General features: G+C 42.7%; 3 protein-coding genes across 11 annotated transcripts in view; all 3 read left to right on the top strand.

Moving 5' to 3' along the window:
- Positions 1-15,218, top strand: part of LOC111962393 (synemin, intermediate filament protein) — a 244,348-nt gene that overhangs the window by 165,008 nt on the left and 64,122 nt on the right. The gene's annotated exons all lie outside the window — the stretch shown is intronic.
- LOC111962398 (myocyte-specific enhancer factor 2A-like) overlaps positions 1-15,218 on the top strand; it is a 315,332-nt gene that overhangs the window by 70,088 nt on the left and 230,026 nt on the right. The window lies entirely within an intron of this gene.
- LOC111962399 (myocyte-specific enhancer factor 2A-like) overlaps positions 1-15,218 on the top strand; it is a 95,322-nt gene that overhangs the window by 70,086 nt on the left and 10,018 nt on the right. Inside the window, exons 4-7 of one of the 3 annotated variants that reach the window (XM_070443047.1) lie at positions 3,402-3,536; positions 3,604-3,738; positions 5,733-5,958; positions 13,206-13,390. In XM_070443047.1, the coding sequence (XP_070299148.1) occupies positions 3,402-3,536; positions 3,604-3,738; positions 5,733-5,958; positions 13,206-13,390 (681 nt within the window). The remainder of the gene's footprint in view (positions 1-3,401; positions 3,537-3,603; positions 3,739-5,732; positions 5,959-13,205; positions 13,391-15,218) is intronic. The other 2 variants (XM_023985465.2, XM_023985466.2) reach the window with 2 other exon arrangements.

The raw sequence follows: 15,218 nt of genomic DNA on the forward strand, positions 1-15,218 counted from the left end.
GTTTGATGGCCTTCAGGGTTCCATGTGGCTCCTTCTAAGGCCATGTCGGTGTGAGACTGTTTGTGATTGGCTGGGCCGGGGAACCAGGGCCTGACAGGTGTTTGGTAGAGAGACACCTGTTTGGCCATGTGCTGATTTAGTGATCCATTTACTGGGAGCTGCGGGCAGCGTCTGTGGGACACCCGAAACATGCCAAGTCATTTAAGGAGGAATAACGGCCATGCTGTCCCAGACCTTCACTCTTTAACATGCTCAGCTAGGAGCACCTCGAAGGAAATATTCACTCTTTAGCATGCTCAGCTAGGAGCACCTCGAAGGAAATATTCACTCTTTAGCATGCTAGCTAGGGAGCATTCCTCGGAGCAGAAATATTCACATCTTTTAGCATGCTTATGCTAGGAGCACCTCGAAGGAAATATTCACTCTTTAGCATGCTCAGCTAGGAGCACCTCGGAGGAAATATTCACTCTTTAGCATGCTCAGCTAGGAGCACCTCGAAGGAAATATTCACTCTTTCTTAGGCACGCATGATTATGTCCTCATTTTAAGTAATGTTGCATTTCAGGACATCTCTAATCAGAGTGATCAATATTTACTTATGAATCCATCTCTTATGGACAATGACCTAGATATGAGCACTCGTTGTTAGGCTTTGTGTTGTTTAGTCTCATTGCAACATGTTCCATGGTTTGTTCTGAATGCTGAGTGTCCCTGGCACTGGATGTTTCCACTGGCCCCTCTCTGAGTGATCACGGCCAAGGACCAGAGGGGTGCGGCTGGTTGGAGGCTTGTTGTGGAAGTGCTGCCTGCTGCCCTGCCCATCTCACACAGCCATGGCCGACCAGCCCAAACCAGCTATTCCCATAATGAGCAGGTTGGGACTTTAATTTGCAGGTCCCGATCAGATCTGTGGCAGTCTGGTGGAGAAAGTGCATAGTTTCCGTAGTAAACACAGCCTTTACGGGAGCCTAACTAAAGAGCAGCCTTAGTAAACAGGAAATGAACCAGGAAGGTGTTTTTTTTTGGGAGAAGAATGCCCCTGCTCTGTACCACACCAAACACAAGTGCATCTAACTGCACATTTACACATGTTGTGTATCATTCACAGGGCCGGCTCAAGGCATAAGCGACATAAGCAGTTGGTTAGGGCCCCCGGCCTATAAGGTAACTCAGTTGGAATCTCAACTGTTGAGAGTTAGAATARTAGAATACACAAGGTGCAATTTCGACATTTGATTGTGCATCAGCAGTTTTTCTCATGTTATGTTAGTCACTGACAGTCAATCAATTAATGCATGTCAGCATTTTTTTTTTAGATTGTTAAGTTAGTCTAGCCAGCTATCTAAACTTGTAGTAATCATGGTCAAATTATCGCCCGGGCACGAAGGGCACTTGCCCAAGGGCCCTGATCTACAGGGGGCCCCCAATGATGTTGTTAGTCAATCTCACTCAGATATCATATTAACAATGCATAAGTCATGGCAAAATGTGTAGAATTGCAGGAAATTAACTATGAAACATATTTTTTTCCTATCCGCCATTCAAAACGGGGGCCACTAAGAAAATTGCCTAGGGCCCCCAAAAGGCTAGGGCCGGCTTTGATCATTCATTACTCATGAGACTTTCTCTCTCTCCTCAGCAACACTGTCAGACAGATATGACTGATGAGATTTAGGTACTTTTCAGAGTTCTCCTGCTTAAGCTTTTATCTTATACACCATTTCATTATGTGCCTAAACTAGAGTAGAGGGTCGTTTGATTCAGTACTGGTCAATTTGCTGGGATCAACTGAGCCTTGGTAGACAGGTACATTGTAACCAAGTTATGTTTCACAACATTTCAAGCCTAGGAAATCCAACAGTAATGTGTCATACAGAGCTCGTCAGCGTGTTGGTAGCTACTGTAAGCAGGGTTGGGTAAGACACGTTGTTAGATAGAGATCAGCCGAGACACCACTGTACTGTCAGAGAGAGCTGTCAGAAGACGCCAGCTGCTGCTGCAACGACCATGAACACACACACACACACACACACACACACACACACACACACACACACACACACACACACACACACACACACACACACACACACACACACACACACACACACACACACACACACACACACACACACACACCTCCAGCACCTCCAGGGTGATGGAGACGGAGGCAGAGACTAAGGGCTCATTAGTGTCTTTGGGCCCAACTACACTCCCTCACACTGTGACCTCTCCATCCAGAGGAGTCAGTGGCCTTGCTGTAGACATCCGGCTCAGAGGCAGCCCGGAGACAGGGGAGGTCACAGCTCTGGACCTGCACCAGCCTGCTAGGGGAACCTGAACAACACACATATAAATTAAGCTTGATTTGCTCTGACTGGCTTGATATCACATGCTGTCACGAGCTGTCATCAGCTCATGTAAGCACCGTCATTCAGACTCTTAACGAAGCCAAGAGAACCACTCCTCTGATAGAAAGTTACCACAAACACAACACTGGTTTTATTTCCTTTGTTTTATAGTGTGGGATTCTTTTAAGATGTAAAACTAATCTCATTGGACTTCTATATCACAACACACCACACTGTGTGCTCGTTCCTCTTACAATAATCGCTCCATTTCATGCTCTAATAAGCGTCTTTGACCACATATAATAAACCATTTTATTTGCTACATTACTTAACATTGATAAGATCCTGCGAGTGGCAACCATGCAGAATTAAAGTCTGCAACGGTTTGAACTGCTGCTCTGTGGGATCCTCTTATGCCGGGGTGTCTTCCAGCTGGGTGGCTTATGATAACTGAAAGATAATGAAATATGTATTGAAACACACACATACAGCAAGAGAGAGGGGGAAGATAGAGAGGGAGGGAGATAGGGAGGCAGATAGAGAGGGAGGGAGATAGAGGAGAGAGAAAGGGAGGGGCGAGAGAGACAACGAGAGAGGACAGAGAAAGGGTCAGAGACAGATAAATATTTTGTTTCTCCCGTGCTGAAGCTCTCTAAATGATGAAAGGATAAGGAGTGATATTTCAATTTCTCTGTCATTGTCAACCATTGCATAGGAGTACAGTACTTGTATCGTTCCCAGCTCACACCAGCACACTGGCAGGCCAAAAAATAAGAAATTAATTCAAAATATGTTTTATTATTTATAAATGTACATGCTAGGGCAGGTTTATTATAATGGTTGCATTATGAATAATTAAATTATTCAATAAATTTGCGTCTTGACTTTAATGATGCCTTACATGTTTATATTTTTGACAATGTTCATGTTTTGTTCTGGGAACAGGTTTGTAGGGGATGTATTATAACCTAGCTAGACAGAGAGTCATGTGGTAGTAGACTGAGTTTCCTGCAGTATACATTGTGTGTGAATTGTGCAATTTTATTTCAGAAATTAAGAAACAAAGGCCATAATGACCTGTGTGCCAGTCCTGATCCAGATGACTGTTTTGGGCACAGCCCCCTCATGGACGACCGTTTCGGCAAACTAAGCGAAGAGAGTGATTTAATGTACAAGCGCTGTGGTGTAAGTACTTCCTCCCTCTCCTGCCATTTTGTGTTGATTCCTGTTTTTATGTTGATGTTCACTACAGGCGCTAAACAAGAAAGAACACAGAGGCTGTGATAGCCCGGACCCCGATGCCTCATATGTCCTCACCCCTCACACAGAAGAAAAATATAAAAAAATTAATGAGGAGTTTGATAATATGATGAGAAATCATAAAATCGTAAGTAAATGCAATGTTTTTGCTGCTTGGCTTTGTGGCACAAAAGATTTTGACCTTTTGGTTTTTATTTGTTCTTATTTGTTCATTATCCCCCTGCAACCTCTGTCAACTACTATAAGCAAACATGGACTATTCAAGCATAACCTTTTTTCTGTTCATTGGAAGTGTAATTGTTTATTTTGTTGATTTGTACTGCAAGTTATTTTTTGGCACAGCCTGATAAGATCACATTGTTGTTGATAGGTTTAACCTTTTCAAAGATCTTTTGGAATTATCACGTTTCTTCACATTATTTGAAACATTTGAAAACTATATGAAAAGGAAAGTGCWTTTTTTTTTATTCCAGAGGAGAAGCTTCTTTATTATCAATGTACATTTCCCCCTGGRAAAAAAATGATTCCCATTCTGGCTTAAATATTGACTGGTTCTCTAGCTTTGGTGATTGATGTTTTTTCCCCAAAACCCAATTTTCACCCCCAAGCAGATGTGAAAATTGAATCTCTTTTAGTCCCACAGTGGCCAGATCATGTGACTGGGGAAATAAAAAAATGTTTATCTCCCCTTTGCTCATTGTATGGTCTTTCCTGGTTCCCCATCTCCTAGTGGGGCGTCCTCCATTCACCTGGGCAAATCATACACTCTTAAAAAAAAAGGTGCTATCTAGAACCTAAAATGTTCTTTGGCTGTCCCCATAGGAGAACGCTTTGAAGAACCCTTTTGGGCTCCACGTAGAACACTCTGTGGAAAGGGTTCTTCATGGAACCCAAAAGGGTTCTACTTGGAACCAAACATTGTTCTTCAAAGGGTTCTCCTATGGGGACAGCTGAATAACCCTTTTAGGTTCTAGATAGCACCTTTTTTTCTAAGTGTATGATTTTCTGAAGTGAATGGAGGACGCCCCACTAGGAGATGGGGAACTAGGAGAGACCATACAATAAGCAAAGGGGAGATCTTTTTTAAAGTGTACAGTCCTCCTAAAGTACAACATCAGTGGACTATCACTGTGTATTTTCCAGTCCTTCATCAAGCTACTACCATTACACAGAGCTTTACCTTGAGACAAGAGTGATCTTATTGCGGGTGGCAATCATAGAATCCTGCATAAAGTATAGTGCTTCAACTGTTGTTTTCTCTAATTCTGACATGGAGGGCACCACTGTTTGCAATTAACACACTAATAATATCACTAACTGACTGCCTCACTGGACTATGCTGAATGGAGTGGTCTCACCGTCAACAGTCACTCTCACACACTGTGGATAGTTAGCACTGCACAGACATGGAGTAGAGTAATATTAACGTCAAGTGATTATAACTCATCATTCTTACTATACGTTTTTATCCAAAATGCTTTCATATTGTTGGAAATTACACAATTACACTATCCTGATTAAAAGAGAAAACGTTGTTTTGCAGTGCTGACTATTACAATGCAAGACTGAACACCTGGTACACAGCACTGCTAATGGGCATGTTTTGGAATATGTAATGTTTTCAGTGATGTGTAATGATTTTATATAGCAAAATGATTGTTTTGTGCATTTACAATAACATAGTGTTAATTTATACATTTTTTGCAATATTATTTATAAATATATTATACAAGCTTATGACAGTATCATATGTAGTACAGCAATTTTTCAGATTCCACTTTAAAGCATATTATTCAAGAAAGTTATTGTTTAATCCCATTACAAACCAAGGGTATATTTATTTGTGGTCATTTCTTGGCCATTCAGACTAATGTTGTTAATAGAAGTGAATGTGTAAGAGTGTAAGATACACTTTTATAAGCAACCTGGATTAGGAACATGAACAACTTGCCAGCTGCAGTTGGTTTGCCATCAGTTAATAGGACTGCTCTGTTAACCATACCAATATGATTGATGTGGCACCATCACAGATGCCATCTCTGCCGTCTCCTTCCCCCTGTGACCCTCAGCCCAGTGCCAGGTCTTTGATTCTCCCCATGTCTGTGTGTTTCCCTCCTGTAGCCCACAGCGCTGCCCCAGCAGAACTTCTCCATGCATGTGGCAGTGCCAGTCTCCAACCAGAACACCATGTCCTACAACCCAGGAGGCTCCATGAGCAGCCAGGCCCTGGCCCAGGCCACAGCCTCTCTGAGCGACAGTGGGATGCTCTCTCCAGCTCAGGCCTCCTTACACAGGAATGTGGGCTCCAGTGGGGGCCAGCAGAGGCCCCCTAGTCAAGGCAATGCAGGTCAGTACTGTTACATTTCACCGTTTGTTTTCTCTCACTACAACTGACTCTACATCCATGGTGGTAAAGAATCAGATCTTTATCCACCAGTTTCACTCTTGGTCTTACAGATATAACTTTCTCCATATTTGCCTGATATATGTTTGCAATGGGCCTATTTGCATCTAGTTTATTATGAAAAAAAGTCCCACTTATTTGAAAGGATCTTTCATGACTCAAGCAAATGTCCAGTGGTGTCAGTGAGCTCATGTTACCACTTGTTTACCGCTCTTGTTTATAGTAATGGCTGTATTATTACTCATGTTTGACACCTTTTTAAGACTTGTATTGCTCACAGGAAGTGGGATAACCTAGTAATGTTTTGACACTATAGCTACATCCTCTGTGTTGTGCGGAGTGGTCTGTGCATTCAGCCAGTCCATGCCTCAGCAGGATGCAGAGTTCTGTATGGTAAAAATAGCACTATGCTTGAAGTCCATCTGCATTGGAAATAAGTAATGTATGGCTTTTGTATTCATTTCAGTCACATGAAAAGTGGTAACCACAACTGCAGCATGACCACCTAGCTGGGTAAAATACAAGTTCTCTATTCTCTGGGGAGCCACTGAAACAGCAGGGCAGTCTTTAGCCTTATTGCCATCTCATTCACTCCGTTTACAGCTGAATTCATGTGCACTTTGCCTGTAAAGTACCTACTGTACCCAAACACATACAGTACTGCTGTATACCTATTCAGTGGGTAGATTCACAGGTAAATAATATTCTGCTGTTCAGTTCCTTGTACTAGGTTATTACCTTAATATGTATACAAAAGCAAGGCTACTGGCTGGTGGTGTTGTGGTCAGAGTACTAAAGTGTGGACCTGAACATGTCCCTTTACAAACTATGGAATACTGGCATTGTTGCCTTAAAGAAAACACTTTGACTTAGGGCCATTCCTTGACAACTTTGACTTGGATGACTGCACAAAGAAAGGACAGGGCCAATGGCCCACTCGTCATAGAACCAGAGAGAATGCATTCCCTCTCACTGATAGCTCCCAGTAGTGGTAGAAGTGATGGAAGTTGTATGCTGTTGCATGTTGTTTCCATGTATTCCACTATTAAATCCTAAACATTTCCAGACACCTCATATTATGCTCTACGGCAGTGGATAACTGAGAGAATGACCCCAGCCTCTTTGGAGGGATTGAGTGCAGCTCTTCCCTGATCTCTGTGGCTCCCAGCTGAAGGATACAGATGGTTAATAATATAATTTTGTGCATCTCATTAGGTGGCATGCTGGGTAGGACAGACCTGGCAGTGCCAGCGTGGCGTGAGCCCCAGCCCAGCGGGTACAGTAGGTCCTCCAGGAGGAACTCATTAGGTCTCTGTGGCTCTGCCCAATAGGCCCTCACCTCACTGTCTGTGGCTCTGCCCAATAGGCACTGTCTGTGGCTCTGCCCAATAGGCCCTCACCTCACTGTCTGTGGCTCTGCCCAATAGGCCCTCACCTCACTGTCTGTGGCTCTGCCCAATAGGCCCTCACCTCACTGTCTGTATACATGTACATGTGCCTGCGACATGGTCATCGACGGCTTTTGTCAGATTCTTGGTCATTTATTGCATGCGAGTGGACTGTATTTGTTGTCTGTCTGTGAGTATTTGGAACATTGAAGGCAGTTAGTTAACATGGTCTTCATATCCATGTTCTAGTGATGGTACACTGTTCTTACTGTATAGCAAGACAGCCAAGCTGAGTGTCTGTTCTGTTCTGTCCTCAGTACCCTGACAGAGATGCTGTATGTTCAGTATATTATTCAGACTGCAGCTAGACAGGTTGGTGTAGTGATTGCATCCAAAGCTCCAAAAGTCAGTCCAAAGGGACAGATCTTTTTTGCCAATGTGTTCCAAAGAAGAGGCGTAGATGGTTGAGTACAGTAACAGAGGAAAATGGCAGCAGCTGCTAATGTCTGGCCAACCGCTATGGTGACACACAATCAAACCACCAAGGACACCAGGAAGGTCACACGTCCATCTGTTCCTCCTGGATAGTAACAGATCAAGACTGCCTCTTGTTCTCAATCGGCTGCTCACTTTGTGTCGCTCCAAACATGTTTGTGGTACAAGTTTTGTTTGGGGTTTAGGGATAACAGCAGTCACTATATATTTTCTTAGGACTATCCTTTCATTGTGAACTTGTTTGTGCCTGAAAGGGTTAACATATTAAAAGGTAGGGTTCAGGCGGCAGATTCTCTTTGGAAGGTAAATAAACACAGTGTTTCCTTTAAGACCCTCCCTCCTCTAGTTTCCTTCCCTCTATTGACAGGTGCATCTGTTTTTCCCAGTACCATGGCAGCCCTTATAAGGCTGGAGAGAGCCTGCAAGATGCCTAGGCCAGCAGAACCCTGGAGGTATTCCGGCCATGACATCCCTCTAAGTCCTCTGTACACAATGACCGGACAGCCTGTCATGACTGCTATGTGCTGTGTGAGAGGCAGAGGCAGGTGGACGTTAACCCTCTACCTACCAGACAGGCCACTGTGTCTCATATGATACAGTATTATGATAGTAGTGAAAATACATTATGGAATCAACAGAAGCTATATTTAAAGCTATAGATTATACATTTAATTATGTCCTGCTTTGTGAGCCTAGATATGCTGGGTATAAGTTTGAGTCTGTGGTTGGTGAGGTGATTCGATGCTTTCAGTCAGGGCTGAGTGAAATATTTGGTCTGTCTGTATTTGGTCTTTGGCAGTGCTCGGAGTCCTGTCCCTGTGCTGGGTAAGCGGTAAGGTTGTGGGGTGCTGTGCCGCCCCCATGCCAAGGGAGGGGTGTCAGCCGTTGGCACAATGGCAGGAGACTGCAGCTGTTGTTTGTACCAAACTGGGTAGAACAGCAGACACAGACTGCTTGGAAGAGAAACCTCTCTCTCTCCAGTGCTGCTGTCAGATGGCCATTCCTTACATAGCTCTGATTTTTCACAAGCAGCAGCTATTGGGAAAGGAGAGGCCTTTTGCACCAGTTCTGTCTTGTTGCTCGCTCTCTTTTCTCCTCCGGTGGTGTGGCTTGATATCGCCACTAAGAGGGGCTTACAAGCACGGAGAGTGTCCTGGGAAATGCTCCGGGTCGCTGATTAAGCCTAGGGAATGGCAGCACTGATCCAAACCCTAATCTCATCTGATATGCCAGCACTTGTCCTCAGAAAGAAAACTCTTTCTTCATATTGACGTACACCGGCAAAGTGCAAATGAATCATTTTGTCCATGGACATGACATGGCATGTCATTGCACCTTAGCTTTTCTCTCTTCCACATTGTGGAAGCATATGAACTGTAGCTTGAAAGCTTTTTGGAGCCGTTTTCATAGTTTCCTTTCTGCAGCAGTGTGAAGGAGGTCTTTACCACATGTGATATGAGTTGACTATATGTGTTCATTAAGAATGAACATGAGTCTGGTTTCAATCTGAGATCATAACAGGATTTGGCAGCTGACAAACTAACACATGAAAGTGTGTTTCTGTTAATACACCACATCTTACGTTGAGCAGAAATTAGATTTTCATACAGTCATTTCACTCCTAGAACATTACAGGCACCTCGGGTAAATGAGGCTCTGCAGAGGGGTGATGTTAATTTAGCACATGAGTTGCATAAAAGCCAGTGTTTAAGATTAAATAAGGGGGAAGGGCTCCACTATTCTTCCTGCAGTCTTAGGAAAAAAAGGCACCTAAAAGAGTTATTTGGATGTCCCCATTGGAGAACCCTTTGAAGAACCTTGTTGGTTCCAGATAGAAAGGCCCATTTCCTTCCAAGTAGCACCCATTTTGGTTCCAGTGAGAACCCTTTTTGGTTCCATGTAGAGCCCTTTCTACAGAGGGTTATAAGGGTTCTCCTATGGGGATAGCCGAATAACCCTTTTGGAACCCTTTCTTCTAAGTGTGGAGAGGTCTCACAGTGGCTCAGTCCCAGTGCTCTGCAGACATGAATCATGATAAATAAGGAGAGTGGAGAGCAGTGGGCTCCACATGATAGTCTGGGACCAAGTGATCATGACATAAGCCTAGTGAGGGTCAGAATATTCACTCACAACATACAGTATTCTGGTTTTGCAGGCAAATTGTTGTAGCTGTATTTTAATTCTGTATTTTCAGAGAGCAGTTTTTGATAGCAATTATTTTTCAATTGTTCTGTCTAAAATGAGCCATCTGTTTTGGCTCTCGTTCAAATACCTAAACCTTGGCTCACGAGAAGGCTATGAACTTCTTATGCTTTGCTCAAACATAAATGATATGGATGTAATTAAAGCAACTCTGTGATATCATTTTTTACACCTAATTAGCAATCCAATGTGGAATTCTTTGTGTGATACAGTCACACTCCTCAATGCATTAGAGATGCTTTGCACACAGTTTCACTCTTTCCATGCTCTCTCTCACTCTGTTGAGCATTAAGAATGAGAGCTTGTCAGAATGTTAGGGGATGTGACTCTTCTCTCTCTTATGCAATATGCCTGCAAGCTGTGCAGATTCCTTCATTAATACTGGAGAGTTACAGGCTCTTAAAGAGCGATTGCAAGGGCTGTTTGTGTGTCAAAAAGAGTTTATCTGAACATATTATTCCTCTATTTCTTGAGAACCGTGGAAGCCGTTGTTCCCAGTGGATCACCACTTCCAGTGTGTGTTTCTTCCATTAAGAAAGCATTCTAAACTGTATTTGTTTTTATACTGAAGGGCCCTCCAAGTGGAATATGGATTTCTTGGAACAACCAACTAGTGAGTGAGTGACTGCACTGCAGTCTCACAAACTGTGGCCCTGCTCTCTGTTTCCTGAGCCAAAACAATACCAGAGCACCCGCTAAAGAGTTTCTATCCAGGCTCATTAATGGACGCTATTATTAGAATTTGCTCTCTTTTCCACTTAATCTATTAGAAGCTCTTGATTCACATCCATTAATCTTTTCTCATTCATGTATGCATATTCTCTTCCCTCACTGAGACTCAAGTTCCTCTGGTGTTCGCCTAATGACAGTCAGGTCTGGTCAGTTCTGCATCACTTGCTCTTCAATGCATTCTAGTGAAAGCACAATTTAGTCAACAGAGTTTATTTTGTCTTACGTTCAGATGAAAACTAAATGTTTGAGTGGTACATACAGCCTCTTATGTAATCCTGCTCCCACGGTGGGCGGTGTTAATTATTTACAACAAAGAGTATATTTATTTACCCAAACACAGAAACTAAACATTCTACATGTTCTAGGTTCATTCACTGATGATTTGATGGCAGAAGAACTATTCTGGTTCAGATAACACACAGAAAACAAATCTGCAAAGATGTTTCTGCCAAAAGGCTTGTGTGATATGTACTGTAAGGCAGAAATAGTTGTTTTGTCTTGTAATGGTGCCCCGTTTTAGTGACTGTTTTAAATGGATACTGGCTTCAATTATGTCTAAGTCTTTTGCTAATCAGCAATTTCAGGCATTATGCTCTGCACAAATGTACTGTACAATTCTGCATGTTGCTTTTGTGCACAACTGGCTGTAGGCTATGTACAACTAGCTTCAAGGAGCATGTTTTTTCTCCATTACGCCATAGTTACTGCCTGAAATGCCTACACATTCACGTTTGTGAAACAACAGATTTTCATTTTGAACTGATTCCCTGTGATGATACCATAGGCCTCGGATGATTATCAGAGCTGTGTTGCTGCACCTTTTACAGTCAGGACCCTCCCCCTCCCAAACACCAGCCCAGATATTGCCTCGCTTGATTTGCCCACCCACCCCCACAACTTTTTCTGAGTAGAGCCGAGAAGAGAAGAAACCTCTGTGTGGAAATACACAACCAGGGTTTTGTCTTATCAGAAAATAATACATCTTTCTCAGAAACAAAGAATTATAATTTAGACAGATTTATCACATTTTTGATAGTGAAGATACCTTCTTTGCAACTGTTGTTGACCCATGTGGTGCTCGTCCTCCAATGAACCTATATTTATGTTAAAATATTCAWTTTTTTTTTGTTATAAGCAATAGCAGTGTCTCCTATTTGTAGGGTTTGGGTAATTTACATAGCTAATTATATGCGTGCACCTTAGTTTTACTGCAGTATAAGATGAAAGCGAGTGCTGGGGGCGATAGTAGCTTGCGTTGCATATGTTGTTGATTCAGCTGTGACATACCATTGTATGTCTCATAACTGTTTATTGTGGCCGTGTATTGTGGGGGTTCTTATCTGTAGCTAGAGAGGTGATTGTTCCATTATGTCACTAGGTCCTGCTTATCCTGCAGCCTGCTTGTGTTTCACTGGGCTCTATACAACACAATGGAGTGCTCAGTTACTTGTTGAAGTGTGACACTGATCTGTTGATGAAATACTAGATAGCATTGATTCTTTCATCCCTCTGTTTCTCATTATTTTCCAGATTCTGATATCCATTTTTTCAATGTTCTGATTCATCAGAATGATTATAGCTGAATAATGCATCAAAAAGAGATATAAACTGCTAGTGCATTTGCAAATACTCTCACATTGATTTCATAGCATAGCATGTCATTGCATATATGTCATAGCATATATAGCTCACTTCAGCCCCAGTCCAGGCATTGTGCGACATGTACTGTACTGGTCCTTCTCCTGATCAGCTCTGAGATGGTGTCATTGCCCTGTGCCTGCTTTCACTTTGTTTTAGAACAGTTGCCACAGGAAGTGACTCTGGGTGGGGGGTAAACCAGCAGCCTTATGACTCATTGTTCTGTAAATCTACCATTAGAGTAAAGAAAAAATGACAGTCCACACATACGTATATAGTACTACGAATACAGTACAATCAGTACATAGATAGTCTTGCATACTGTAGCTTGACATAGTATTCTCATATTGTCACACCAAAAAAGTACCATAACAATCCTTAGCAAACAGTTTTACCCAACTGTAATGGATTGCTATTCCCACCTTCAACAGCAGTCACAGTACATTTGTTAAGTGAATTGCTCCTCATCCCAGGATACAAGGAGTTGACTTTGATATCGTCACTCACAGCAGGAATGAAAGGCTCATCAATTCTGAAATGGACGTTGTATTTTGGTAAATGTGCAGGATAATTATCTGAGACTATTAAAACTTCCCAGAGGGTTGGGAACACTTAACGTTGCGTGCCGTGGCAAGCTATGCAGCTTTGAAATGGTGCGTTGGAGATTTGGCAGATGACTGTTGTTGTAGTGTCTCACAGTCCCATGACGGCTTCTGTCTCTGTCTCTCTCTGCAGGGAACGGCTTTGTCAACCCTAGGGGCTCTCCGGGACTCCTGGGCGCAACCAGCGGGAWCGGCCTGGGGAAAGTCATGCCCACCAAGTCTCCACCGCCCCCTGGAGGGAACATGGGGATGGGCAACCGCAAGCCAGACCTGAGAGTGCTGATCCCCCCGTCTAGCAAAGGCATGATGCCCCCACTGGTGAGTAGCCTACAGTCCCCACTCCTCACTGCACATGAGCTGACTGGTAGAACACTGTGTGTATCTACCTCGGGGCTGCACCGATTTTGGCTTCTTTGTCCCTCACATGTGTGCAACAGAGGGAGTTTTATTTTCCCCCTCACAGGATTGTGATGGTATTATTGTGGTATAGTGTGCAATGTTGGAAATGTTTTGGAGCAAGAGAAATGGTCCTCCTTGCTTGAGGATATCAGTGCTGTCTGAGAACCTCGTGCTTCATTCCTGGTGGGACAGGTTTACTTGCAGCCTAGATTCACTTATTACATCAACATCAATCAGCGAGCTGCATTCGTTCTCATGCTGCATTTTTATTTGATCACCTACAGGAGCTAGATTCTGGACGGTGACAAGAACACAAACAGCACAGCAGCTAGCTAGGCTATACTGTATCTCTGAGGCCCAGGGGCCACATTTATAACCGTTGCGTACATTTTACAAAAATATTGTGTTGGCAGAATGTTTTCTTTTGCAGTGACATTTGCTGTATATGACCATTTCTGAAACAATTAGAAATTGTTGTGGACCTGTAAACAGATCGTTTGAATTCAATACTGTTTTGCATTTACTTTTTCCCGAACCTAAAAATGCGCTGCCCGCGAATTCTGAAACATTGTCTATTTGGGAAAAAATGTAAACTACAATAGGCCTACTTACAGTGGTAGTCTACACATTTCAATGCGGAAKATCAACTGTCTGTTCACCTGTTCAATTCTACTGTAAGTTATAAACCGCGCTCCCTTTTGGATGCATAGAGTAAAAACGATTGAAATTATAATAGCCTATCTAATAGGCCCAATTATATGAGAGACGCACATGGTCATTTTTTGTACGGCTACTTTGGTAATATGAACTCATCGTGGCCAGAGAAAGTGAGGAATTTATGCTGCAATGGTTATGATGTATATAAATAAAATACTGTCTACTCAAGAAATTTCACATTACAGTATTCAGACATCAAACGTCAATGGAAAAGGTGAGCCGTCTGTTCTACCATTAAGTTAAACTGCGCTTCGGATTTTTGTTATGAATAAGAGTGTCATCATACAGTATATTCCCCATTTGCACATAGGGTAGTTTTTCCTTCTTGCAATGCAATACCTCAACCACTAGAAACTGTGTAGTCCTACATATGGTCTAAAGATTGCGGGACGATAAGCACATTCTCAAGTCAAGTTACATTTTTATAAATGCGAACATTTGCGTGTTTTTGAGCATATTCTGTGCGTACACAACATTTATAATTGAGGCCCCAGGTGCCTTAACAGTTACTCAATTATAAATATTGAAATTAGAGGCCCTCTCTAATTCTGATAATGAATGTGCAGAGAGTTCTGACCACATTGAGCATCTGAGGCTGCACTACACTGCCATGGCCATAAATCTAAATGGGAAGAAAAGGTTTCAGACATTAACCAGTCAATGACTCTTTCCAACCTACAGTACATGTTGCTGGAGCTCTCAGCAATGGGAGTTCCTCCAAGACACTTGTATGGTAAATATACCTGAGGTTACCATGGCGTGGGTACCCCTGATAATTGTTAGGAATTGTTAGGTTAGATTACTTGTTGGTTATTACTGCATTGTCGGAACTAGAAGCACAAGCATTTCGCTACACTCGCATTAAGATCTGCTAACCATGTGTATGTGACAAATAAAATTAGATTTGATTTGATTTGATACATCTACCAGCCTGGAGAAAGGGATCAACATGTGTGTGTTACCATGCCAACATATGGAAGTGGTAGAGCTCCCAAACCAAACCACAGAGCTTCCAGTGTTGGGGAGTAGT

Source organism: Salvelinus sp. IW2-2015, linkage group LG4q.1:29 (assembly GCF_002910315.2).
Source record: "Salvelinus sp. IW2-2015 linkage group LG4q.1:29, ASM291031v2, whole genome shotgun sequence".
Classification (NCBI taxonomy): Eukaryota; Metazoa; Chordata; class Actinopteri; order Salmoniformes; family Salmonidae; genus Salvelinus; species Salvelinus sp. IW2-2015.